General features: G+C 39.4%; 1 protein-coding gene across 4 annotated transcripts in view; it reads right to left on the bottom strand.

The window, feature by feature from the left end:
* The window catches only part of LOC106058736 (uncharacterized), a 37,275-nt gene extending 14,831 nt beyond the window's left edge, over positions 1-22,444 (bottom strand). The window contains exons 1-6 of one of the 4 annotated variants that reach the window (XR_008775523.1): positions 22,094-22,444; positions 17,054-17,477; positions 12,096-12,183; positions 11,032-11,225; positions 9,327-10,117; positions 376-3,470 (exon numbers count right to left, since the gene is read on the bottom strand). Coding sequence is in view for 1 of the 4 variants with exons in the window: in XM_056015027.1 (XP_055871002.1) it covers positions 9,840-10,117; positions 11,032-11,225; positions 12,096-12,183; positions 17,054-17,390 (897 nt within the window). In the remaining 3 variants the exon portion in view is untranslated. Of the gene's footprint in view, positions 1-375; positions 3,471-9,326; positions 10,118-11,031; positions 11,226-12,095; positions 12,184-17,053; positions 17,488-19,215; positions 19,313-22,093 lie in introns of those variants that run through there. The other 3 variants (XR_008775522.1, XR_008775524.1, XM_056015027.1) reach the window with 3 other exon arrangements.
* Between the last annotated feature and the right edge of the window lie 3,277 nt (positions 22,445-25,721).

Genomic DNA, 25,721 nt, shown 5'->3' on the forward strand with positions numbered 1-25,721 from the left:
TCACAGATTGCAGATGTCATACACAACAGAAGCAGAAAGAAGGGTGAAAATGCAATGGCGCCTGGTGATTTTATATGCCCAACCTGTGATCGCAGCTGTGTATCAAGGATTGGCCTCTTTAGTCACACAAGAAGTTGCAAAGGGAAAAGATCGTCTCACGAGACGTAAAATGCCACAGATAGATATCATTTCTGTTTTTTTTTTCATTTGGTCACTAATATAATGGTAGAGAAAAGGGAGGTAAATTGTAATCCTTTTTTCTTTTACTAGGATGTTTTATTCATTCAGTTTTGGCTAAATCTGTTTAGTTTTAACTGATTGGCCACTGCGTGTGTCATGTGACAAATCTAACACCATAACACTTATATATTGTAGTTGTTTTTTTTTTTTTTGTTTTTTTTTTTCATTTCTATTCTTGATCTGTGTTTAAGAAAATGAATGAAATTTATATTTTTACTTGTTTCAGAATCATATTGCTTCCTAAAAAATTTTGTTTTTAATTGTTGTACAAAATCGCATCATGTATACACAAAAATGGATATTATTTTTGTTTATTCATATTTCTTAACACAATATGACATAATTATATAAAATGTTTTGTAAATGGTGAGGCAAAGTTTTGCAGAATAACATTAAGCTTACTAGCCAGACAGGGGCGTACTGGCTATATGGTGTTATGACATGATTAGGAATTAGTTATTTGTTTCGGGAATAAGGGGAAAGTTTTAATTAGCGACAAGTGACGTGACAGATCTTTAAAAAATAAGAACGCTCTAAGTGACGCTTAAAGAAGACGCTTCTTGTTGAGTAGTAGACTTGAGTACAATAGATTTACGGATTTACGGACATAGCTGACATCGGACGATTCCCTTCTTGAGTATTAAACATATTTGTAGAACAACATATCAGCGTCGACTACATATTTGATTGTTTCGGCCTTTCGCCGGTGTTACTGAACTAGTTGAGTTCAGCGTTACTTCCAGTCAGATCTACACTAGATATATTTCCAAGAATCAACACCGCGCGGAAGCCTTAACAACGGGCATTCTGGCTAATGGTATCCAAATGTGCCAGTAGGACCATAGAAGTCTTTTTTGAAATCATGTCTGTATTTTATAAGATAAGTGCTGCATGGATGTCACTATGGCACGTATTCAATTGTTAAAGGTTTTAAAGTATTCCTTTTAAGGGGGGCTTTTGAGTTAAGTGGGGTTTTTTAAAAATCTTTTTCACACTCTTTTAGAGCCTACTAGTTAAATCTAACACATTTTCCGAAATAATGTAATAACCTACATCCGTAGACAGTGCTACAAGTAGGCTTCATCCTTTTCAGGCCTACACACTTTGCGATTAAAAAGCAACATAAGGTCTGTATTCCTTATAAGGATATAGTGTTCACTGTATGTTTGTGTACAGCTTTCGATACATTATCAAACTTAACATAATGATTTTGAGGACAGGTAGACCTAGAATTGAATGTCCATCATATAATATACAATTTATGGGCCGGATGGTATAGACACCCAGTCTGTCCCTGTAGCCAGACTTGAGTGTGAAAAACAATTCAGTGAGAACTATGCAATGTACAAACTTTGCAATCAATCTCAATTTCTTAGTTCAATTGCTAACATTTTTAGATAAAAACTTACTTTATGAATGTGCAAAATAAGCAAAATGGTAATTCAATTCATTATTGGCATTTTTTAAAAATAAATAATACTTCTGAATTTGTTGGAATATTCATTTCATAAATACATGTATAGAATGGTAAATCAGCAGAACCTGACAGCATCCCTGTTGAAGCACTAAAGGCAGACATTGATACCAGTGTGAAGTTACTCTACCCTCTACAAATTACAAATATCATCAAGAAGTCATACGAGAGGATGACTTGCAGGATAGTGCATGGCAGACAACTGACAGACCCATTTGAAGTCCAAACAGGAGTGAGACAAGGCTGTTTACTCTCTCCTTTCTTGTTTCTACTAGCCATAGATTTGGTCTTGAAGACAGCAACAGACCAGAAGCGAAACGATATACAATGGACACTGTGGAAACAGCTAGATGACCTCGACTTTGCAGATGACTTGGCTCTCCTTTCTCACACACAACAGCAGATGCAGGAAAAGATTAGCGTTGTAGCTGACAATTCAGCGAGAAACCATAAACAGAGGGAAGAGCAAGGTGTTCAAGATAAATGCATCCAACAATACATCCATTACAGTCCGAGGTGAGGCACTGGAAGAGGTGGAAAGTTTCAACTATCTCGAAAGTATCCTAGACCACCATGGAGGAACAGATGCAGATGTCAGAACCCGCATTGGTAAAGCTCGAGCAGCCTTCCATCAGCTGAAGAACACCTGGGGATCTAGGGAAATAAGCATCACTACCAAGATTAGGCTCTGTAACACCATTGTTAAGCCAATACTACTTTCTGGAGCAGAGACCTGGAGAACCACCATCACCACCATGAAAAAAATCCAGGTATTCATCAATACCTGCCTGAGGAGGATACTTGTGATCTGCTGGCCAGACAAGATCTCGAATGAGGTACTGTGGCAAAGAATAAAGCCGCAGCCCATTGAAGTAGATATCCTTCAGAGATGCTGGAAACGGATAAGTCACACACTTCGCAAGCCTGCATCCAACATTTCAAGGCAAGTTCTAACCTGGAACCCCCAAGGAAAGAGGAAGAGGGGACGGCCCGGGAATACATGGTGCCATGATTTGGAAGCAGATGCCAAGCAGATGGGCAAAACATGGGGACAGTTGGAGAGACTCACCCAGAAACGAGATGCCTGGAGGAAGCTGGTTGATGGCGAATGTCTCAGAAGGACCACAGGCAGAGATGAAGAGATGAGAAATACATGTATAAGATTAATTAATTATTTTATTTATGAATTGTTTTGAAATTGTAATAAACTTGCCTTCCATTTCAGTGCAGATGCTATATACTATATACATGTAAAAGCTAGAATTTATTAATTGTTTTAAAATTGTAATAAACTTGCCTTCCATTTCAGTGCAGGTGTTATTTAGTATTATAAAATTCTATCTTATGTGATGTCACATTTGATTAATTATTATAAAATTGTGTTACTAAATAAAATAGGACACAAATTAATTTCTTTAAATATGCTTGCATTGGGCTTTTAGCACATTTATCATTAACCAATAGAAATGTTTTAACTTCTATTTAAGACCCATCAATGTCAATCATTAACAATACTGGGTAGGGGCCTGGCTTATTTTATAGCCATATCAGATGACTTGATAAATGGACAGTAATTTCATCAAAAGCTGATAGTTGCCTGGTCATATGGTTGTAATGCTAACCCTGAGTTCTAATCCTGCCTGTGCATTATTTTTAAGTTTTAAACAAGAAAACAACAACAACAAAATAATATATATTTGTAGTTGTAGTAATAGTTGCCAGAAAGAAAATAATCCGGGTTGATCAGTACTGAAACCTAAGAATTGATTTGTTGATTTGAGGCACATCGGCACAATTTAGGCCATGTCGTGCCTGCAGTCCCTCAAGGACCACTCTCTCTCTAAACAACAAGGGCCAGATTCTATACAGTCATATAATTAAAATCAAGGTCTATTCACAGTTAAAATAGTAAAGGTAGTAAAAATTTAAATATTTGGTAAAAATCTAATGTAAATAGTGCATGTTCACAAATTCGGAAATCAGATCTTCGTAGATAGCCCCACTTCCCGAATAAAGCCCAGTACCTTCCCAGGCTCGACATTATTAAATAGTGTTTTTAGATTAGTGGCTCTAAAATGTTTCGCCCTGACATCCTGGTATCTGGGGCAATCAACGAGGATATGTTCCACGGTGAGGCGAGAGTCACAGTACTCGCAAAGTGGGGGCTCCTCTCTCTTCAGTACAAAAGAGTGCGTGATGTAGGTGTGGCCAATCCTAAGTCTGGACATGGTTGTGCTACCACGCCTTGTCAGACCCTTAGATTAGATGTGGGCCGCCACCTGACATCCGCCACAATCTGCCTGAGTTTACTGTGAGTCTCAGCCTCCCATCGGTTCTGCCACTCTCGATAGGTGGCAGAGGCAATACTTTGTCTCAGGTCCGAGTAGGGAATTTGGGTTCCTGACACCGCATGATTTAGGGCTCTCTTTGCTTCTCTGTCTGCGGCTTCGTTTCCCTCGATGCCAACATGGGAGGAGACCCAGATGAAGGTGACATCCCTACGGTCGGCTGTTATTAGGTCCAACAGCTTCAGGCTCTTATGTACCAATGGGATGTCAGTCTTCATCCGCCCCAAAGCTTGCAATGCAGATTTCGAGTCGGAGCAGATTATAAATTTACTCCTTTCTGATGCTTTTACGGCCATAAGTGCAAGCAATATTGCGTGCAATTCGGCCGTAAAGATGGAGCAGCCATCGGGGAGTCTACGGGAGATTGTTTTGTTCCGAAAGGAGCAGGCACACGCGACCTTTCCCTCCATTTTGGATCCGTCTGTGTAGATGGTGCCACAATCTCCGTAGCTCTCCTGCAGTTCCCTAAAGTGGACTTGTAGTATGCTTGGGTCTGCATTTTCTTTTTTGAAATTAAGGAGGGATAAATTTAATTTGGGTTTGTTCATTAGCCAAGGAGGATTCTGAGGGGTTCCTATTTTAGAGATTTGGTCAATGGGTGGGGTTAAATTTTGGATGGGTTCTCTCATTCGAAGGCCCAACGGCTGTATGACGTTAGGCCTTCGATTGTATAATTCTACCTCTGTGGGGTTAAATATGGAGTCAAAAGCAGGGTTCGTGGGGTTGGATTTTAGCTTGACTATATACTGCATTGCAAGCTTTTTCATTCTTATATCCATGGGGAGTTCTCCAGCCTCCACATGGAGACTTGGGATAGGTGATGTACGAAACGCGCCGAGACAGAGACGCAGGGCAGCATTTTGTATTGGTTCCAGTATTTTTAGGTACGACTTCCTTGCTGCTCCATATATTATGGATCCGTAGTCTAGCTTGGATCGAATTAGACTCCGATAGAGCAGCAGCAAGGTATCTCTGTCAGCTCCCCAGTCCGTATGGCTGAGTACTCTTAGTATGTTTAATGACTTTTGGCATTTCTTCTTAAGTTCCTTAATGGGGGGGAGAAAATTAAATTTGGAATCTAAGGTGAGGCCTAAAAATTTTGTAGTTTTCACGACAGGGATCTTCTTTTTGTGTATAAATAGTTCAGGGTCTGGGTGGAGTCCCCTTAGATTACAAAAATGCATACTAACTGTTTTGGAGTCTGAGAATTTGAAACCATTATAGTTTGCCCAACCCTGAATTTTGTTTAAACATAACTGTAATTTCCTTTCTAAGGTGTTCATGTTTTTCCCATAAGTAAGAATGACAAAGTCATCAACATACAAAGAGCACTCTATGCCAGGGGACAGCGCATTTATGATGCTATTTATTTTAATGTTGAACAGGGTGACTGACAGAATGCTGCCCTGGGGTACACCCATTTCCTGGTCATGAGTGTCAGAAGCGGAGTTGCCCACTCGAACCTGAAATTTTCGATCTTTCAGGAATTCCTCCACAAAACGGGGGAGGTGTCCCTTAAGCCCCATAAGCGCCAGGTCACGTAGAATGCCATGTTTCCAGGTTGTGTCATAGGCCTTTTCTATATCGAAGAATACAGCTACTAGATGTTCTCTTCTGAGTAATGCATTTCTAATATAAGCTTCCAGCCTTACCAGGTGGTCAGTTGTTGTCCGCCCCTGCCGGAATCCGCACTGGTAGTTTGAGATCACTTTATTCCTTTCCAGGTACCAGACCAGCCTACTGTTAATCATTCTTTCCATGGTTTTGCAGATGCAGCTTGTTAGTGCTATTGGTCGATAGTTAGCTGGGTCAGAGCCGTCTCTTCCCGGTTTAGGTATCGGTATAACTGTGGCTTTCCTCCAGCTGTTTGGGAAAGCGCCTGTTTGCCACACACAGTTATAGACCCCTAGCAGGACTGCCAATGAGGGTTCGGGAAGGTGCTTGAGGAACTGGTAATGGATTTCGTCTTCTCCAGGCGCTGTGTCATGTGACTTGTCCAGCGATTCCCTCAGTTCCTCAAGCGAGAACGGTTTGTTGTAGTCTTCATTGTTCTCTGACCTGAAATCAATGGGGTGTCTTTCCTCCCTGGTTTTGACTTTTTGGAACTCTGGCGTGTAGTGTGCAGTGGATGATTTTTCTGCTATTGAGGATGCAAGGCAGTCAGCTATTTCTCTGGGGGACGTGACAGTTCGTCCTTGGTTTTTCAAATGCCCTATTGCATTTGATTCTTTCCCTTTGATTCGCCTTACTGCCTTCCAAACCGCTCTAGCAGAAGTTTTGGCATCCAGACTGCCGACAAAACTTCTCCAGGAATTCCTTTTGGCTGACCGTATGGTTTGTCTAGCCTTTGCTCTAGCTATCCTGAATAGCTTTAGGTTTTCCTGGGAAGGATTCTTTATAAATGCAGCCAGTCGTTTTTTCCTATCACCAATAGCACTTTTGCAAGCTGTATCAAACCATGGTTTGCTAGGCCGTTTTGGATTTGCAGAGGTTAGGGGTACAACTTTCCCGGCTATACTTAGTAGCTTGCTAGCAAAGGTATCAGCTGGGTTCTGTTCATGGAGGATATTTTCTGTGATATCCTCAGAGCATCTTTTTTGGAATTGTTCCCAATCGGCCTTATTCAGTTTCCACCGCTGAGGTCGTCCCAATGAAGGGAGATTGTTAGTAATGATGATTGGGAAGTGATCACTTCCCCGTAGATCATTGCTAACTGACCATTTAAAATCGTCCAGAAGACCGGGGACGCATACGGTGAGGTCAATGCATGTGAATGATCCAGTTCCTGGGTGCAAGTAGGTCGGTGATGCATCATTAAGTATGCATAAATCATGTTGGAGGAAGATATCCTCCAGCAAACGACCTCTTGTGTCGGTATTGTTGGATCCCCACATGGTGTTATGGGCATTGAAATCCCCAAGGATTAAATAAGGCCGGGGGAGTTGTTTCAATAGGTCCTCCATGTCTGTTCGGTTTAATGGAGCGCCTGGTGGTAGATACAGGCTGCAGCAAGTGATAACCTTGTGAAGGGTTATCCTAGCTGCTACGGCCTGTAGTGTGGTCTGTAGTTCTACCCTCTCATGGGGGATGCTATCCTTCAAAAGGATACAGACTCCACCTGATGCTCTCTCTGCATCCTCAACATTCTTGGTGTAAGCACGGTAGCTTCGGAAGCTGATGCAATCTTTCAGAAATGTTTCCTGTAAGCAGACAGCTACAGGAGTCTCAGAGTCCATCAGTAGCTGCATTTCCTCGTAATTGGCCTTGAGGCCTCTACAATTCCACTGTACAATTCTGGAATCCATGGCTTATTCTAGATGACCTACTTGGAGCTATTTGGCCTTGGGAGGCCCCCGGAGGGGTTTCCCTTTATTCCAGTGACCTTGGTATTTTTATTCTTGGGTTTGGATGGAGAGGAGGACAACCCCCTTTTGGGGGAAGTCTTTCTCTCTGGAGAGGGGAGATCCCTCTGGTTAGAGCGGAGGTTATTTCCTCCTCTCTCACCTCGGGCATCCTCTCCGCTTTGATTTCTCCCCTTAGGGAGTTGGTCAACCTCTAACTCGGTAGAGGTTGGGGTGTCTGGCTGGGTTCTCTGAGGAGAACCTGTGTCAGACATGATGTCTCCGGGTTCTCCCGGAGTATTGGTTTTGGCATGCTGCTCAGTCTCCATGCTCTCATCAGCGAGCACAGAGAACCTGTTCTTTAGCATGACAACAGGGCTTTCTTGTTTCTTCAGAGGTGTGTTCTTTGGCGGTGTTTTCTTCTGAGTTGGGGGAGGAGGAGGGGGTGGTGGGGTCAATGTGTCCGTCTGTGTGGCTATGGATCTTCCTTTCTTAGCAACAGCCTGGGCGTAGGTCTTTGTCAAGCCGAATTGGCCCTTGGGTAGGGCCAGTACAGCCGATTTCGCCTGGCTAAAGGTACATCCGTTTCTTGCCTTGTACTCCTGCACGGCAACCTCCTGTTTCCACACAGGGCAGTCCTTGGAGTAGGCTGAGTGGCCAGCTTGACAGTTTGGGCATTTGAACTGGGCTGTGCAGCCCTTGTCCTCATGACCCTCTTCAGCACATCTGGCACACACAGTGTTCCTCTTACAGACTGCCGCGCCGTGTCCATAACCCTGGCACTTGAAGCACCTCATGGGGTTAGGTATGTAGGGCCTCACTGGAACTCGTAGGTATCCTGCCTTCACATACTCTGGCGGTGTCCTAGTTCCGAATGTGAGGATAATAGTGGCGGTTTTGACCTCCTCACCCTCCCTGCGCCTGGTAATGCGCCGGGCATGGGTGACTCCTTCAATGCCCTCCACTATTTCCTTCTCGGAACATTCCAGTAGGTCCCTAGAGCTGATTACACCTCTGCTGGTGTTCAGACTCTTGTGTGGCATGACTTCCACTTGGAGATCACAGAGTCTTCTGCATCTTAAAAGCCCATCAGAGTGTGTCTTGCTGTCTACTTCTACAAGGAGTTCCATTGTTTTGTGTAGCTTAGACACACTCTTGGGCTCTCCCACTACTGACTTGAGTCCCTTATAGATAATAAAAGGGCTCAACTTGGTCAGGCTTTTTCCCTCCTCTGTGCATCTAACCACCAGAAATGATGGCCAGGTGGCACAACTTTTTGGGACCTCCTCTTTTTTATCGTCAATTCGTCGTTTCTTGCCCAGACATAGGTCTGGGGCAAGTAGTTTTGTGTGTGTTTTTTTGTCCATATATATTTTGGTTAATTCGGCACCTGTGCTCCCCACCCGCCATCGAGTCCAACAAGGGGACGGGCCATTCGGATGTCCAGAATGAGCCCGCCAGGGCTACACAGGTGCTATACTCAGTCAGCTGCTACATCGGACATGTGTCCGATACAGCAGCTCCCTGATTGACCCTCCAGCCACCGCCCTCCAGCATAGGTCGACGACCTATGCTGGTAGCTCGGCATGACCAGCCGGTTGACCCAGAGCGGGCCATCTGGGTCTCAGGTCTAGGGGAACTTGGAGCCAAAGTATTGTGTTGTTGTGGTTTATCCTCAGATAGCCACCACTCAAACACCAGGATCTCTTTATCCCCCCTTACCCGTCGCAGTCCACGGCAAACGGACTGGTCTAGGACGTAGTGAGAATTTAAAGTTAAGGAGACAGTGTGATGATCAATGAAGGCAGACTTAGGAAAAGAGGAGGCAGACACAATGATAGAAAAGAAGTAGGGCACTTTTGAGCTCCAAAAGTGCTAAGGAAAGAGGAGCGCAGTTTAACGTCATGTCTCGGGACGTGAAACCTAAGAAAGTGTTGGGGAAATGTATCAGATGCTATTAATGTGGGGATGAAGTGTTGACAAGACATTGTAGTGTGACAATGGACAATTTCGATTTTTTTGTATCCTTTCCATCATTTCATCATAGAAAAATGTAAAGTCATAGGTTTCATAATTAGATAATTTATAATTAACACAAGCAATGACATATTTTTACATCACCACTTTGACAATCAAATTCACAGCCTTTCTTGTAGTGATGGGAGGTAAAGTTACATAATAGTCTCTATGTTTTATTTTATTTACCATGGCAAAAAAAAAATTTACCTAGAAAAACAACAGCGCCACCATTTCATAAAGTTGTGATATTCTTAGTCAAACAAACCTTTTTTTTTTTAGCAAGAACTACAACTCTCTTTTAAAACTTGTCTAGAGCATGTGTAGGCTTGTGAGTCCTAATTTTAAAAAAAACATCAGTTTTACAGTCAATACTTATATTGTATGTACAAAGAAAAAAAAAAGGCACCTGTAACATATTTACATTAGCCTGCATCTCTCTTGAGATTTCATGGCCTTATAGTTGTCAGGCCTGGACCCAGACCACAAGCCAAGATTCCTACACTCCGTCACAATGAACTCGTCCACCTCAATGCCGTGATGTACGTCGACTTCCGAGTTGAGGCTCAGTTTACTTATGTACACGGGGGAGCTAGGTTTATGCTCTGCGCGGGTAACGTCCTTCTGAACCAATGTCCAGCCCAGAGGTCCGCCGAGATAGTTGCGAGTGGCAAGCTCCAAGTTGACAACCGGCAACGCTGTTTGAAAGGACAAGAATCGAACAGTTTTGTTAGCTACATAAAGTATGTAAAACTTTGTTAGTTACATAAAGGCAGTTTGTGATTTCAATACAATGAGTCAATGTGATTCTAAAGATTGTGGCATCCATTCTGTATGTTATAAGATATATAATCATATAATACCCGTACCTTCTACACACACACATACATCAAAATAAAATACATAGCCTACAATGACCTGCATTTTTACCAGTCGCTGGGCTTCATTGATTATAGTAGATCTACTACAATTCAAGCAACAGCCAGAGAAAAAAAAAACTAAAGCAAACTACTATCACCAATTTCAAGGGGGCGGTTTTGAATTCAATCCCCCTCCGAAGGATAATAATAATAACAACTAGTTACCGAATTCCATGATCGTGGCTGGGGAGGGGTGAGGTTCAAGAGGGCTCTTCCAGACCCCTAGGCTATCAAGTAAGTTGTGTCTCATTAAACGAACTTTAAAAATTACCTATTGTAGGGTACAAAAGACTCTTGAAAAAAATGGACTACATATTATGAACATTCATTTAGAAAGATACGCCCATAAAGTACATATTGAATACGATTTGGTAAAAATAATGAGTTTTATTGGACAGACTGCAGTATTGGCGTTGAGTACAAATATATGAGCGTGATAAATATTTTAGGTACAGTTCAAGAAAATCAATCTTTTCATGGTATACTATTTTCATTTAGAAAACTCTGAAATCCGACATGGACAAAATTTCAAGAAAACGTGATCTGGGATAAATAATTCAACAATCATTTCTCATAGAAGGAAAACGATTTTTTTTTAAACTGTTTTACTAGCGTCTGTTTTGCTTATCGTGCTACAGTTTCAAGCCTTCTCGGAAAGCGCTAAAACCAAGATGAAAAGAATATAACAAAACCTCTTTGATTCAACAGGAAGTGGTAAGCAGCTATAACGGATTGTGGGTCCAGCAGATGGAGCTTGACGAACACAGCGTTCATGTCTCTGTTGTAGATATCCTCTGAGCATTTGCCTTTAACGATCTTTCTCTGCATACTTTTGGTCCACGATGGCTCTTGCATACGTTTTACCAAGTGGTCAGCCCACTTTGACCTGAAGAGCAGAGTTATTATATACATATTAAATAGTTTACAAAACATGCGATTTATTTGACTAGTAACTTTAGGATGTTAGTTTACTTATTACTACCCCAGACCTACTTCGAGTGGCGTATGGGGCCATAGGCTATGCAATGGACTTCATTCACCAATCGTAAACAAACAACATTTAGCCACGTGATAATATTGAAAAAACAAGAAAAAAACATATCACGTGATAGCCATTGTGTATTTCATTTAATTTGTAAAGAAGAGATAGAGAATAACGAGGCTAAATGGTGTTTGTTTACGATTGGTGAGTGAGGCCTTTCACAATCATGTGTTTTAAGTAGGCTACTAGATTAGTATGATTTTAGTATCCTACATCTTTTAGACATGCTGTTAACTACAGCCAAGCAATATCGGTATGATAAAAGATAAAAATGAAGATACAGGTATTAGCATAATTTTATTTTCAAGTTGGCTGGTCAGCGGGCATGTCTTGTTGCTCATTACAGAAACAAGATGAAACTTCTCGTGGGCTCGACATCCGGCCTCTCTGGGATGGTGGAACCCAGGCTAACAACACAACAACAAGAACGCAATAACGGATAATGATGGGAGGCCTTAAATTAGGAGAGAGGGATAAGTGAAGAGGTATCTCTCATTCCTGTGGGTATAAAAATCCATCCTATTGGTCAAGTTAATGGTTATAATAGGGCGATGGTTGACCTTTAGCGAACACTCACGGAGGCTCTCTTGAGATTAGAGCTTTAACATAATCTATTTAGGCGAACCTAATTCGATTCCATGCCACTTTACAAGTATTCTTGGTCCATTATGACAGCTGCAAAGTTAACTGTAAGGAAACTCTTAATGTGCTCACCCTCCTGAATCCATAAAATCTCGCAGAGTCACGTTAGTCTTGGCGTCTTTGACAACATCGGGATACACCAGAGAGTACACCTGAAACCCTTGATATCAACAACATAGGCTCTTTTGTTATAAAATATTTAATGTAATACGCATTCTAAATTTTTTTTATAAAGGCTAATGTTACATATATAGGCTACTTAAGACACACAAAGAGATGAGTTCAGGTAGGTATCATTCCATTAATGAATCCGTTTGGTCTCAAGAGCAAAAGAAGAGGCTTTGGCCATTGTACTTTTATTACAAAGCTAATATCAACTATATATTTGTCTGTCTGTCTTACACAACTCTTGTTTACGTTATTTTTTCCACTATACTCGGATCAAGTGGAAACTTTGGACAATTATTCATTGTCGATGACAACACAGGAATCGATGAAAAAAGTAACCAATTAATAAATTAATTCATGGTAATTTATTAATTTGGTTTTATACTAGGGGTGCACCGGATAGTACTTTTTGATATCCGGCCGGAGCCGGATATAACCGGATAGTACAATTAGATATTCGGCCGGAGCCGGAGCCGGATACCTACATGACTCAAACAGCTCGTTTTACTGAAGTTTTTGCAAATCTTCTATATAACATACCTATATTCATATTATTTTGTTATTTACTTTCTTACTTTAAACTCTATCACTGATTGATAAATTAAAATGAACAGCATTTTTTTTTACAGATATGCTTATCATAAACTAATCTTTGTAACATGAGATGGTGTGTGCGTATGTATTGTAAAGTAGAATGTGGGATAACTCATGCAGAATATATGAACATATATGTAACTAATGTAAATCTTTCAAAGGTAAAGTTCACTCTTGGTTTTATAGCGTAAATCTTTCTTAAGTACAATCTAAGTTGTATAGTGGGTAGATGTTTGTGTTCATGTATTTGACACCATCAACTTGTCATTAGGCTCGTGTTTTAAAGGCCACAAACCGCTTCTGGTTTGTATCTAATACAGATAATGGCTTAGTAAATATCTTAAGTACAGCAAATTTGCAGCCGTATGCTGGCCATTAAATTTTGTACAATGCAAAACATAGCTGCTTCGGTCAAATGACTCATTCAACCAATGGGCAGTTAAACCAAAATATGATTCGGTGGTATTATCAGCTGTCCAAGTGTCCGTTGAGAAAGCGATGCTTTTAGCATCAGATAGCATTTCACGAAGCTTTGAGGAAATATTGTCGTAGATATCTGGAATAACACGTTCTATAAAATATTTGCGACTAGGCACAGTGTATCTTTTCTCCAGTACTTGTAAAAGTCCAAAAAATACAGGCTTCTCAACTACTTGGTAAGGTTCCATGTCAGTTGCAATCATCTTTGCTATGGCCAAGTGAATGCGTTTAGCATTATCACTATTAATATCCCACAATTTAGCTTTGTCTAAGATCTCTTTAATCCCTGGTTGCTGCTTGTGTGTGAGGCTTGACGAATCACTGGAGCTCGTAGACGTACTGGCACAGGCAGTGATATTACTTGATGCTGATTTCAATGCAGTCATTTCGTTGAATAAGTCTGGGTGTTTCGAGCGTAGATGACTAATCATAGTGGTGGTTGAGAAGTCTTTAGGTTTGCCTGGTTTACCACGTGACATTACTATTTTACAAGCATTGCAAACTGCTTTAGAGTAGTCCATTGTTTTGACATTAAAGTAACGCCATATAAGTGATGACTTTTTATCAGCCATTATTATTACTATTTAATTTACTAAATGCCCTTGCAAGCCACTTTTATACCCGTGGCTTGTGTAACAAAATACACGTAGGGATGTGTCCTGTAGTTCAGCGCCCTAATTGACATTTCTCTCCAAGTAAACAAACTTAGTGTCATCATCTAGTGACCTCTAGACAGTGTCAATATGTCTTAACAATTTGGTTTGTGGACCAGACCCTTGATTGACAACCTATCTCATAATAAACAAACTCATACCAGATTAACCTTATAGAGATTTGGCTTGTAGTCCCGCCCCTAATAAAAATTCTACTCCAAGTAAACAAACTCAGTTCCCTCATAAGATGTGACCTCTAGAAAGTGTCAACACGTTGACATCTGGCTTAATGTGGTCAGCTGCCTATCCGTGAACTCAATGTTATGGACTAAACAAACAAAAGGAGGTGGGGGTGCTCATCTCTACCTCTGGAGATATACTCGCACATCTAGACAGATTATCAGCGTGACGTAGTTAAGGAATATTACGTGTTTACAAGACCACTCAAAGGTCAAGACAAGCTTTTAAAATGTGCCAGACATCGCTGCTACGTATGTAATACGAATTTATAATGTAAAGTCTAGTCCCCCCCCCCAATAACAAATCTAGTTCCCTCGTGTGACCTCTAGAGAGTGCTTACGTCCATCGTATCTGACTTGGGGTCACCTGTCAATCAATGAACTCAATGTGATGGGCTAAACAAATAAAAGGGGAAGGGAGTTGTTCATCTAGAAATATACCTGGTTACATTAGAGGTGTGGCTCTTGTAGTCCAGCCCCCCCCCCCCCTAATAAAGATTAACTACTAAGTAAACAAACTCAGTTCCCTCGAAAGGTGTGACCACTAGAGAGTGTCAATACGCTGACATTAAACCTACGTCCATCGTATTTAACTTGTGGTTACCCACCCATAAAAAACTCAATGTGATGGACTAAACAAATAAAAGGGGGTGGGAGTTGTTCATCTCTACCTCTGGAGCTAGACAGACGTCTGGTCAGCATGACGTAGTCAAGGAATGTAGCATTTTAACATGTTAACTAACTTACTCAAAGGTCAAGACAAATTGAAAAAAAGTGCCAGCCATTGCTGCTCTGTATGTAAAGCGCATTTATGATGTAAAGTTTCATCTCTATTTATATTAAGTTATTAACACGCCTTGTCTTTATAATAAACAAAGTTTGGTGCATATTCATAATGGCTCTATTTTTAAGCACATTATTTTGTTTTCGTATAAGCATTAATACATTCTATAACAGACAGTAATGGAACGAGGTCCACTTTATGCATATTAAATAGGTGTATTTTTTACTATCCGGTTTACTATCCGGTAGTGATATCCGACCGGAGCCGAATAGCACCGGATAGTAAAAAAATGCCGGATATTCGGCAGAAGCCGGAGCCGGAGGGACTATCCGGTGCACCCCTATTTTATACAGAAAAGGTAGAGAAATCTTGCAGTATATACATAATTGGCAGTGTTTAAAGGCCTATAATTAAGTAAAATGCTTCTCGATCTATTTATTCTAGGCTTATTTTATTTTATTATCTCTCTTTAAATCTCTGTCCTCTGGTCTATTTGTCACTGTCGATTGACGTTCTTAACAATGTAATCTTTTTAATTTTATAGAAGTTTAATAAAACGACACAAGAAATAATCCTCATCTTTTTGCATGTATAAAACTTGTTATTCAACGGCTTCAAATAAATAGACTACCGGGTAGATACTCTTTAGGTCTGTATTAATAACAAATCATTAGGCTCAATGTCTGCCACAAGAGGAGAGAGACAAGAGGTTAAATAAAAAAAAAGTATATTCGACACTTAGACTCTATACATTAAAAAAAGAATACAAATTCTTCAGACTAAACTTTTGAAACTATCAATAGATTGAGGCTACTATTAAAATGCTGCAAACAACATTCAATTTCCCTGATATAAATTGGAGAAGATAAAATCTAAACAATAAACCAATAAACACTTTTGCAGCCTTTTCTTTCATATACTACCTTACAAAATCCACTTTATCCTCAAACCTATATCTAGAATTATTGTTATAGTACACTAGGTTTTAAATAAATTGCCTAATTTTATTTTTCCACTGTTTGTTTTTATATATATTATCGGGTACACCAAATTTACTTCGCTCAGGGCCTCCAATTATTCAAGAACGGTCCTGCTAATAGACCAATGATTGTTTATAGTGATACTGGTTGACAATTATAAATAATTTCTTGTAATCAGGCATTACCCCTTTTCAAATAAAAAAAATTTAAGTTAAAATTGTTTCCACTAATTAGTAGGTAACTAAATGATATTTGTCTTCGTTGTATTATTTTTCTTTTATCTCCTTACTGGCTTTAACAATAATTCCAGATTTGCAAAAAAAAAAAAAAAACACTTTTACTATATTGTCAAATACAAAAGTGTAGGCCCTGCTTTTAAATAAAAATAATTTTATTAATTAGCCTACATTTAAATAGGGCTATTTTTTTCCAAGATCAATAACTTTGAGAGCTATGCTGAGAAAATATCAAATACATTTTTTAAAGAATGCATTGGTTCAAAGGCAAGGCTTAATTGCTAGATTGAGAAGCCATCTCTAAAACATGCATTTCGGCTAATCTTGTTATTTTTGCAAAACTTACATCAATTCACTCTGTCTATCTGTCTTTCTTTCTGGTAAAAAGTGTACAGGCTGTTTATCCCACATCCATTATCGGATCAAGTTGAAACTTCGCACAATTATTCATTGGCATAGACAAGACATGAATCAATAAAAAAAAAATCAGTCAATTAATTACTGGTAATTATTAATTATTTTGTCTGATACCAACAAGGGAAACTAATCTTTAAGTATTCACATATATGGCTAAATTTGTCAGGTTTAGTCCCCTTAAATAATTGTTAACATATACTATCGGATCAAGTTGATTTAAAAAATTATTTAATGTACCTAACAAATCATGAATCAACAAAAAAAACAAACAAATTAGTCAATTAATTATTGGTAATTAATATTTTGTTTGATATCGAATAAGAAAAATAACTTGCTTGTATGTCTACATTATTGATAGATATAGTGTTAAGGGCGGAATTCTACCCTTTTAAATAAGCTTTGTTTTGTTTTGTTGTTTTTTTTGTTTTTTAAAAAGGATTTTTTTTATATTTTGCTTGTTACCTAATACTTCTGCTTACCTAATTTTTTCCATTGCAGACTTTGATAAATCTCGTCTAGCTTGTCCTCTACTCTGTCCTTATTGATTGTATGGTGAAAATTGTAAGGGTCCTGAAGCTTGGCGATAGCCTCTGCTATGTACAGCGTCGCCAGGGTCGAGATGGGAAAAGATCCAAAATCGACTAGCTTGGCAGCTTCTGGCGCTTCAAAGTTTGGGAAGAAGACATCCCTAAGTCTCGTCTCGCTTCTGATGCAGTCCAAAAGAAGATCGCGAGACGCTTTCGTCACTATGTCTGTGCCGTCCGAGTTGAACGGTGAAAGTGATTGGAGGATGTCAACCGTTAGCCTGTCAGCCATTTTGCAATCCCGAGCCAATGCGTCTCTCTATTAGCCTGGGTTGATTCTACATACAAGCATCATCATCAGGCATGAGGAATGTACAACCTGGGTCAACCTGTGATAATTTGTATAATCAAGCGAAAGTAAATAGATGAAGACTATAAAGTGAAAATTATTAAAGCCAGGAACTGACTTTTCTATAGGTCAAATGATTTTTGTTAACAGTTCGTGTGTTCTCAATCTCAACAACTGTTCACTAACTCTATCATATAGGCCAACTTATTTTGCTTAAGTTAAAAAAATTATCGAAATAAACAAAGGGACATTATAAATATAGTAACCAAGTTGAGCAATTCTTGGGTTATCCCCCATATATATATATATATATATATATATATATATATATATATATATATATATATATATATATATGGCTCCTTTTGTCTCGAAAGGCAATGGATGCGCCCAAATGAGTCACTGGTTTTGGCTTAATCTTGAGAAGGGGCAGAATCTGGTGTGGCTAATCAAGCCAATTCTAGAACGGCAGACTTTGCCACAATTCGTACATGTGTATGCCTCTGATTTAGGGCTAGCAGACAGGGCAGCTTTCTTTTTATCCCTCTTGATTAAAGCCGCTTCAATTCTTTTGTTCACAGCAAGGGTTGTCCCAGCACGCACAGTCTGTCTCCATGCACTCCGGTCTTTGGCTATGTTTTCCCACATACTTTCGCTGATGCCTGAGGCTCTCATGTCTCGCTTGCAGACATCTCTATATGTTAGTCTTGGGCGGCCCTTGGGTCTTACTCCTTCCACAAGCTCAGCATATAAGATATTTTTCGGGATTCTACCATCTGGCATGCGGGTGACATGTCCGAGCCAGCGTAATCTTCTTTGTGTCAGGAGAGCATACGTGCTGTTCATATTGGCCAATCTTAAAACTTCCTGATTGGAGACATGGTCCCTCCAAGAGATGCCCATTATGCGTCTCAGGCAGCGCAAGTGGAAACTATTCAATCTGTGCTCTTGGTACATGTATGTTGACCAGCTTTCACTGCCATAAAGGAGAGTGCTCACAACACAGGCGTTGTAGACTAGGATTTTGGTCGCTGTGGTCAATTTACCATTTTCCCAGACGCGCTTGGAGAGTTTTGCCAATGCTGTGGTAGCTTTTCCTATCCTTTTTGTCAGCTCGATGTCTAAGTCTAGGTTACTGACAATTGTTGAACCCAAGTAGGTAAATTCCTGCACCACTGAAAGGGTGTGGTTCCCAATTTGTATTATAGGTATTTCTGCGACGTCTTGTGCCAGGATTTCGGTCTTGGAGAGACTTATAGTAAGGCTAAACTCTTGACAAGCAGTTGCTAAGGCGTTCGCTAGCTTCTGTAGACCTCCTTGTGAGTGAGATACGAGTGCCGCGTCATCGGCAAACAGCAGCTCCCTTATCAAGATACGACGCCTTTTCGTTTTGGCTTTAAGACGTGCCAGGTTAAAGAGCCTTCCATCGGATCTGCTATGGATGTATATTCCGTCTTCCAGGGATTTAAAAACACTGGATAGTACGACTGAGAAGAAGATGCCAAATAGTGTAGGGGCCAGTACACATCCTTGTTTTACACCGCTCTTAATGGAGAATGGCCTGGAGGAAGAACTTTCAAACTGAACGGTGCCCTGCATATTTTCGTGAAAAGCTGACACTAATTTTCTTTACTTATTTGGGCAGCCGATTCTCTCTAGTACAGCAAACAGACCGCTTCTGCTAACAAGGTCAAAGGCCTTGGTCTCTCTATTAGCCTGGGTTGATTCTACATACACGCATCATCATCAGGCATGAGGAATGTACAACCTGTGATAATTTGTATAATCAAGCGAAAGTAAATAGATGAAGACTATAAACACAAATTATTAAAGCCAGGAACTGACTTTTCAATAGGTCAAATAATTTTTGTTAACAATTCGTGTGTTCTCAATCTCAACAACTGTTCACTAACTCTATCATATAGGCCAACTTATTTTGCTTAAGTTAAAAAAATTATCGAAATAAACAAAGGGACATTATAAATATAGTAACCAAGTTGAGCAATTCTTGGGTTATCCCCCATATATATATATATATATATATATATATATATATATATATATATATATATATATATATATATATATATATATATATATATATATATATATATATATATATATATATATATATATATATTACGTTTTATTTTTTTTCTAAGTACCGTACTTGTTACCAAATTAGAGAGAGAGAGAGACAGAGAGAGTGTCAGTGCTGGGGGGGGGGGGGGGAGAGAAAGTTATTGCAGAGAGAGACAGTCAGGGATATGAGGAGAAAGTTATTACAGAGAGAGCGAGCGGAGGTAAAGCTCCGTCGCCTCAGCGTGGCGCCTCCGTGGAAACGTCCGCCCGGGGAGGCGGAAAGGCCAAGGACGAGAGCAAACATGGCTCCCAGTGAGCTACTATTGTATGCTCTAGCGAGTGTACTTGCACGTAGTGGGGATGTGAGAAAAGTTTACTAACCAGTCCGCATCTATTGCACCGTTCCCCAGCGGGAGTCATACGGGTGGTGATGGCCCTCCCACGGAACGCAATGGTAAATTATAGGAATATGAAGTGTCCTCTATAGGGCTCGGCCTCCGGGCTCGCATGGGTCGGGGAAAACCATTGCGTTGGCTTAAGGTACCGTGACTCATGAACAAACGGATGTGATTAAATGATCATCTAGTAAAATCTAGTTGATGACAGAAAGGTCGGTGAAGTGCCAATCCTTCCTTTCCCGGATGAAAGGTTCATAAAAGGGATTTAGGCCTATCTCAAACCTTTTTGGACATCTCAACGGAAGATGGAAAGAGAGAGAGAAACAAGCTTGTTCATGTTCGATAATCTACTCCTTGTTTAGAGGCAGAAACATTTGTTATTAAACAGCCATCTCCTCAAGCACGCATAGGCCTATATTGGAGAATGATGTTAGAATGTAGGCCTACTCTTAAAGCAGGGTTGGCCTGGGTTGGGTCACCTTTCATTACACTAACCGGTCTTCTAATTTATTCGATTTGAGAAACGATTCCTTTAAGTCAGAAATACATTTATCAAATGAAAGCTAAGGGTAGAGCGCGTCGTCAAATTTTAATTCGCGACTGTGATGATACTATATGATGATCTAGTGATGTGTTAGACTGTGCCCCTAGTCCAGAACGGTCTGATCACAGCCGGGCAAAGAGCCTTTGAATCATTCCGTGTAAGTCTTACAGCACAGAGGCGCCGCGTTGAGAACGCTATTCTCTGACAACACAGACAAGGAAGGCAGCAGTTTTTTGAAGAGTCGCTCTGTCTCCGTACAGAGCCAACTCACCATGCGGGTCAGAAATTTCACTGAAATGGCCATTTTTGTAGTGTAGTACCGCGTACGCATCATTCTTGACCACTGTGAGAAACAATTAGACTAAGGCCCTGGGACTTTATGGGGTCCAAAACGGTAATAAAGTTTATTTCAATGAAATGTTTTGCCTTTCTTTTTTTTTAGCCTAATAATCTACCATAAGTCCAGATAGTCTACCAGACCTTCTAGGCCTACCAGTGCGCGCAGTTTTGTTTTGTTAGATGTGCTACCAACTTAAAACTGTGTTGTTGTTTTTAAGACCACGACTCTAGTGATTCAGCTGGGAACTGATCCACCTGTTAACAATTATATCTCCTGTGTTTTTACTATTTGTTGTCAGCAAGAACAGAAAACAAAGAAGAGACCAACAAAGAAAGAAGTAGGGCCTACAGTTGACTAAACAGGCCTAGTGTGTGTGTAACAGATCGAAATCTAATTAGTGGTTGCCCAGATAGGCTATGTTTTATGTCCTAATGATATAAAAAGAATCGGGATGTTTTCATTTGCATATTGTCACCAATAAAACAAACACGTTTTATTCGCGAATCAATAAATAAACCGTTTCTTAGGTGGCTACTTACAAACAAACAAAAATAAATTTAAAAAATGACACTGCCAACCATAAAAACATATCGACCTCCTACTGAAATTGTACATATTTTACATTGAATAGTAGGCCTACGAGCCTACACGTGAAATGAGGAGAGATTTTATTTTAAGTAATAGATCTGTAAATCACAATGGCGAGCTAAGACTTAAACAAGCATCTTACATTGATTTCTTAACCTTTGTATCGAGCATTGTAAATGGTAAAGATTTGTGTGTGTGAAAACCCATTCTCTTCTACCTAAATTGGGCGGAGTACAAAAATATGAATCACTGTCAAGACAGTAAAATTCGGTAATAAGAACTTTAGGCAAAGAGAAAAAAAAAATCCTCCTTCTTCTTTATTTTTAATCATAGTAGTGTAGTGTAATAGTGTGGTGTACAAGTGTAGTGTAGTAAAAGAAATCATGAGTTATCTTCCCTTCCACCCAGCTCTAATGGGTACCTGACATTGAGGAAAAGCAAATGTGGTTGGTCGTTGTGCTGGCCACATGACACCCTCCTTAACCTTGGGCCACAGAAACAGATGACCTTCACGTCGCAAGGTCTGAAAAGGGAACTTGATTTTGCCGTTAATGTAACTACCTTTAGTGCATAGTACTAATTTAAACCTTTGAATGACTTATTAAAAGAGGAGCTGATTTGTAAGTCGATATATCTTTAGTTATGTATGTATTACCAGAGTAGCCTATAAAGAATTTTTAAAAAGACGTCTTACCTTATGTGTGTTAATTTCGCCAAGAGAAGGCGGACCAGTTAGCTAAATGCACGGACCTGGTCGTAATACTCTTCTTAATGATCTATTGACCGCGAGGAGGGAAAGTGTGATTAGTCTTCACATGACCACGCACACATACACGCGATAAACTCACGCACACATTTATAGCCTACTCCCCCGCGCTGAAATTGTTAGCCTACTGTAGGTTGGCGAAGCACCCATACGAGTAACTAACGTAGACCAAGGGTTTACAAAAATGTTGAGATTAAACCCCGCTTTGATAATGTAATGTCTTTTACTTCACTGGTAGGTCTACATTGGATGGGGAATCATTTTGGCGACACCTACACTAAGGATGCAACTTAAAATGTTTATGATGTGTACAATTTATTTGAAACACATGCTTCATATAGATCTAGAAGTTCCGTGGTTCTCTTTTTTTTTTTTTTTGGGGGGGGGGAGGCGTTCTGACAAGTCTAGTAGCACAAAGGCGGTCACTTTTTATAAAGCCTATATCAATCCATTTTTTAATAACTAAACTGTATAACATTTAGCTCTTGGGCTATAAAGGGGATTATGGGCACGACATGTCTAAATTGTGCCGAAGAGCCAAAAGCCCTAAATATCTAATGGGCCTACCGTTTGGTTCAATTTTAGCACGGTACACGTTTTTTCTCCCACTTCCTATTCTTGGATCAAATTGAAATTTCGCACAATTATTATTCATAGTCGATGACAATACATTAATCAACTAGTGGTAATTTTGTTTTACATTGAAAAAAGGACCTTATTCCTGCAGTACTGAGATATATAGCAGTGATTTTGCAGTTTTCCCCCTTAGATTAGCTTTTTTTTTTTCAAACATTTTTTAAAATAAAGTTTCTCACATCTTGTATATACTTTAGTGAGACTAGCTTGAATTGCTAAATTGACTATGGTTCAACTCACGGAGAACTTTTTCATGCGACTAGCATAGAGCTCTTCTCAAGAAATATTTCCGTCCATATATAACGTAGGTTAGGGTAGCATTCTCTTTGATGGTAGAGGAACCAGTAGGCTTACTTTTTCGTTTGGCACGCTTTTCTTTCAGAGCTGAGGCCAATGCTTGTTCGCTGTCTATAGCTTTTTTTTTTGGTCACCATCTCCAAATAAAAAAGCTTACAAAGATAAAGCATTCACGTACCTAGCGAACTTGGCTAGAAATTATTTTTTTTTTTTGCTTAATGTTCTTGTTTGATATTCATGCACCCAGTTTCATTTTTATTTCCCCTTGTTTTGGGCCTCCGATCACATGAGGCCTGCCCTGGACCAACAAACTACGAATAGTCCCATAGTAGGCTATATATTAATTAATGTATAAATCTGTTATGTGTTGTAGTAGTATCGATGCCAATGAGTGGGTAAAAGGAGTTGAATGGCTTAGGAAGGAGAGATGGAAGACGGAACCATGCGTAGGCCTAATTATTGTATGGTGAAAGCAGTAGCCTATATTTTAAGTAAATTCAAATGACTTTAAATCGTTCTACATCTTACAACTTTTTAAAAATATACTTTTCAACAATGAGATTAAAAGCTGAACACCAGTAACTATTCATCAGGAACTATAATAGGTAATGATGCCAATGACTCCGAAGATTATATATAAGGATGAGTGCAGTGACGAGACGTTTTTATGTTTACACAAGAAATCAGACGAAACCATTTGCTTGGATGGAACGGGTAGTGTGCTCTATTATATGCCAACACATTGTCACAAATGAAAATCGTTACCACCTAATGGCAGAGTGGTCAGGCCAATTACCTACTGCGTCTCAACAGCTATAGCTGGTACTGACATTTCAGAACGGTGACGTCACGGAAATGACATTTTAAGAGTCCTGGATTACACGGCGATGTAAGGCGCCAGTGAGTGAGCTCCAGTGCACATTCATTGTTAATAACTGTTGAAGTTGTAACAACACACATGAGCTGTATGTACCGGCAGTTTAAAACAATATTATCTTATATGATACAGACGTTACTTCAAAAAAGAAAATGATTACGTTCTAACCGTCATGCATATTAACCAATGACCTAAACTCTGCCAAGTCACTGGTTTTCCTGGCTAGCTCAGGCAACGCACTCCATGCTGTAATAGCACTAGGGAAGAAGGAGCATTTGTACAAATTTGTCCTAGCATATGGGATGAGGAATGTGCCTTTACCTTTGTCTGAGTATTTTATTAAATTTTGTTTTTGTATTTGAAGATTATGGTTCAGTGTTTTATGTATAATTGCTACTTTACTTTTGAGTCTTCTGTCCTGAAGGCTTTCTAAATTTAGTGATTTTACTAAAGGTGTTACTCTAGTCAAATGTGAATATTCGTTTGTTATGAATCTCACTGCTCTATTTTGTGTCTGTTTCAGTTACTTGTTTTCTTGAGTTGAGGGGTCCCAAACCTAACCAAGGTCAAATAACATTTTTTTTTATAGTTTCATCAATACCGGTATGGGGATTCCATGAGAGTTTTTCATTTATTTTGCGTTTTTAGTCTGTGTTACTGGTTTACATTGAATAAGATAAGTGGAATTAATGTTTTTTTTTTTTTTTACTTTTAATAACTGACATTTTACTGGGTGGAAAGACATGCTCCAATTTGATTCCCATTTCTGTAATTCATCTAATTCTCTTTGTAAAATTTCCGTGTCTTGTGTTGTTTTTATTGTTCTATAATTATGCAATCGTCTGCAAATAATCTGACATTTGTTCCTGAACTAATGCAATTTTGGTAAATCATTATGTAAATTAAAAACAGTAGTGGACCTAAGATTTCCTTGTGGTACACCTGAGTTTACTGTTATTGGTGTTAATTTACAGCCATTTATTATTACAGTTTGTTCTCTCCCTATCTTTGGTATTATATTTAATTGGAGATGGGGAACTCTCTTCAATATACCGGTATTACTTCCAGTATTGATACTGGTACAAATATTTTTTTTAATGTAAAGGGCCTAGTTAGAGCAGAAATTTTGGCTATGGAATACATTTTGTATTAATTTCAAGCGTACAATAAAACACCATGAAATTTTAAGAGATCAAGTATGCTTGTCTTTGCCATAATACCAAGTTATATCAAAGCTTAAGTCATTAATGGGATATCGGTACACCAAGAAAAATTCTTTTTGAAACCACTACAGTACTTGTATCTAATTGCACTCAGCACACTAAATGTTAAAATGTACTTTCAATTAGAGAAATTTGTTTTATTTCTTGAGGGCTCCTGTTTCCGATGCCACCCCAAGACGTAGGTTTGAACTTATCTAACCCAATGAATACGTTGTACAACTTTAACAGGAGAGCAAAATACCGGTAGTCAAGAATACAATCGCGAGTATGGACTTCTGTCAAGAAGCGACTACGGGGACCTGGACCACCTTTACGAGTATCAGTCAAGCACGAATGCAGACCGATCTAATGTACCGCACCAACATTCTTAACATGAAAATTTTTTGTTAAGGCATCCATTGATAGTATGAACAACTCCAAAGCGTAATTGGAATTTAAGTTAATCTGAGCTCATATAACTTTGACAATAAGCAAAAAGTACAAAAACCCTAATTTTTAAAGAAATCATTAAAAAACAAAAAAG

This window comes from Biomphalaria glabrata, chromosome 17, assembly GCF_947242115.1.
Source record: "Biomphalaria glabrata chromosome 17, xgBioGlab47.1, whole genome shotgun sequence".
In the NCBI taxonomy this organism is placed as follows: domain Eukaryota; kingdom Metazoa; phylum Mollusca; class Gastropoda; family Planorbidae; genus Biomphalaria; species Biomphalaria glabrata.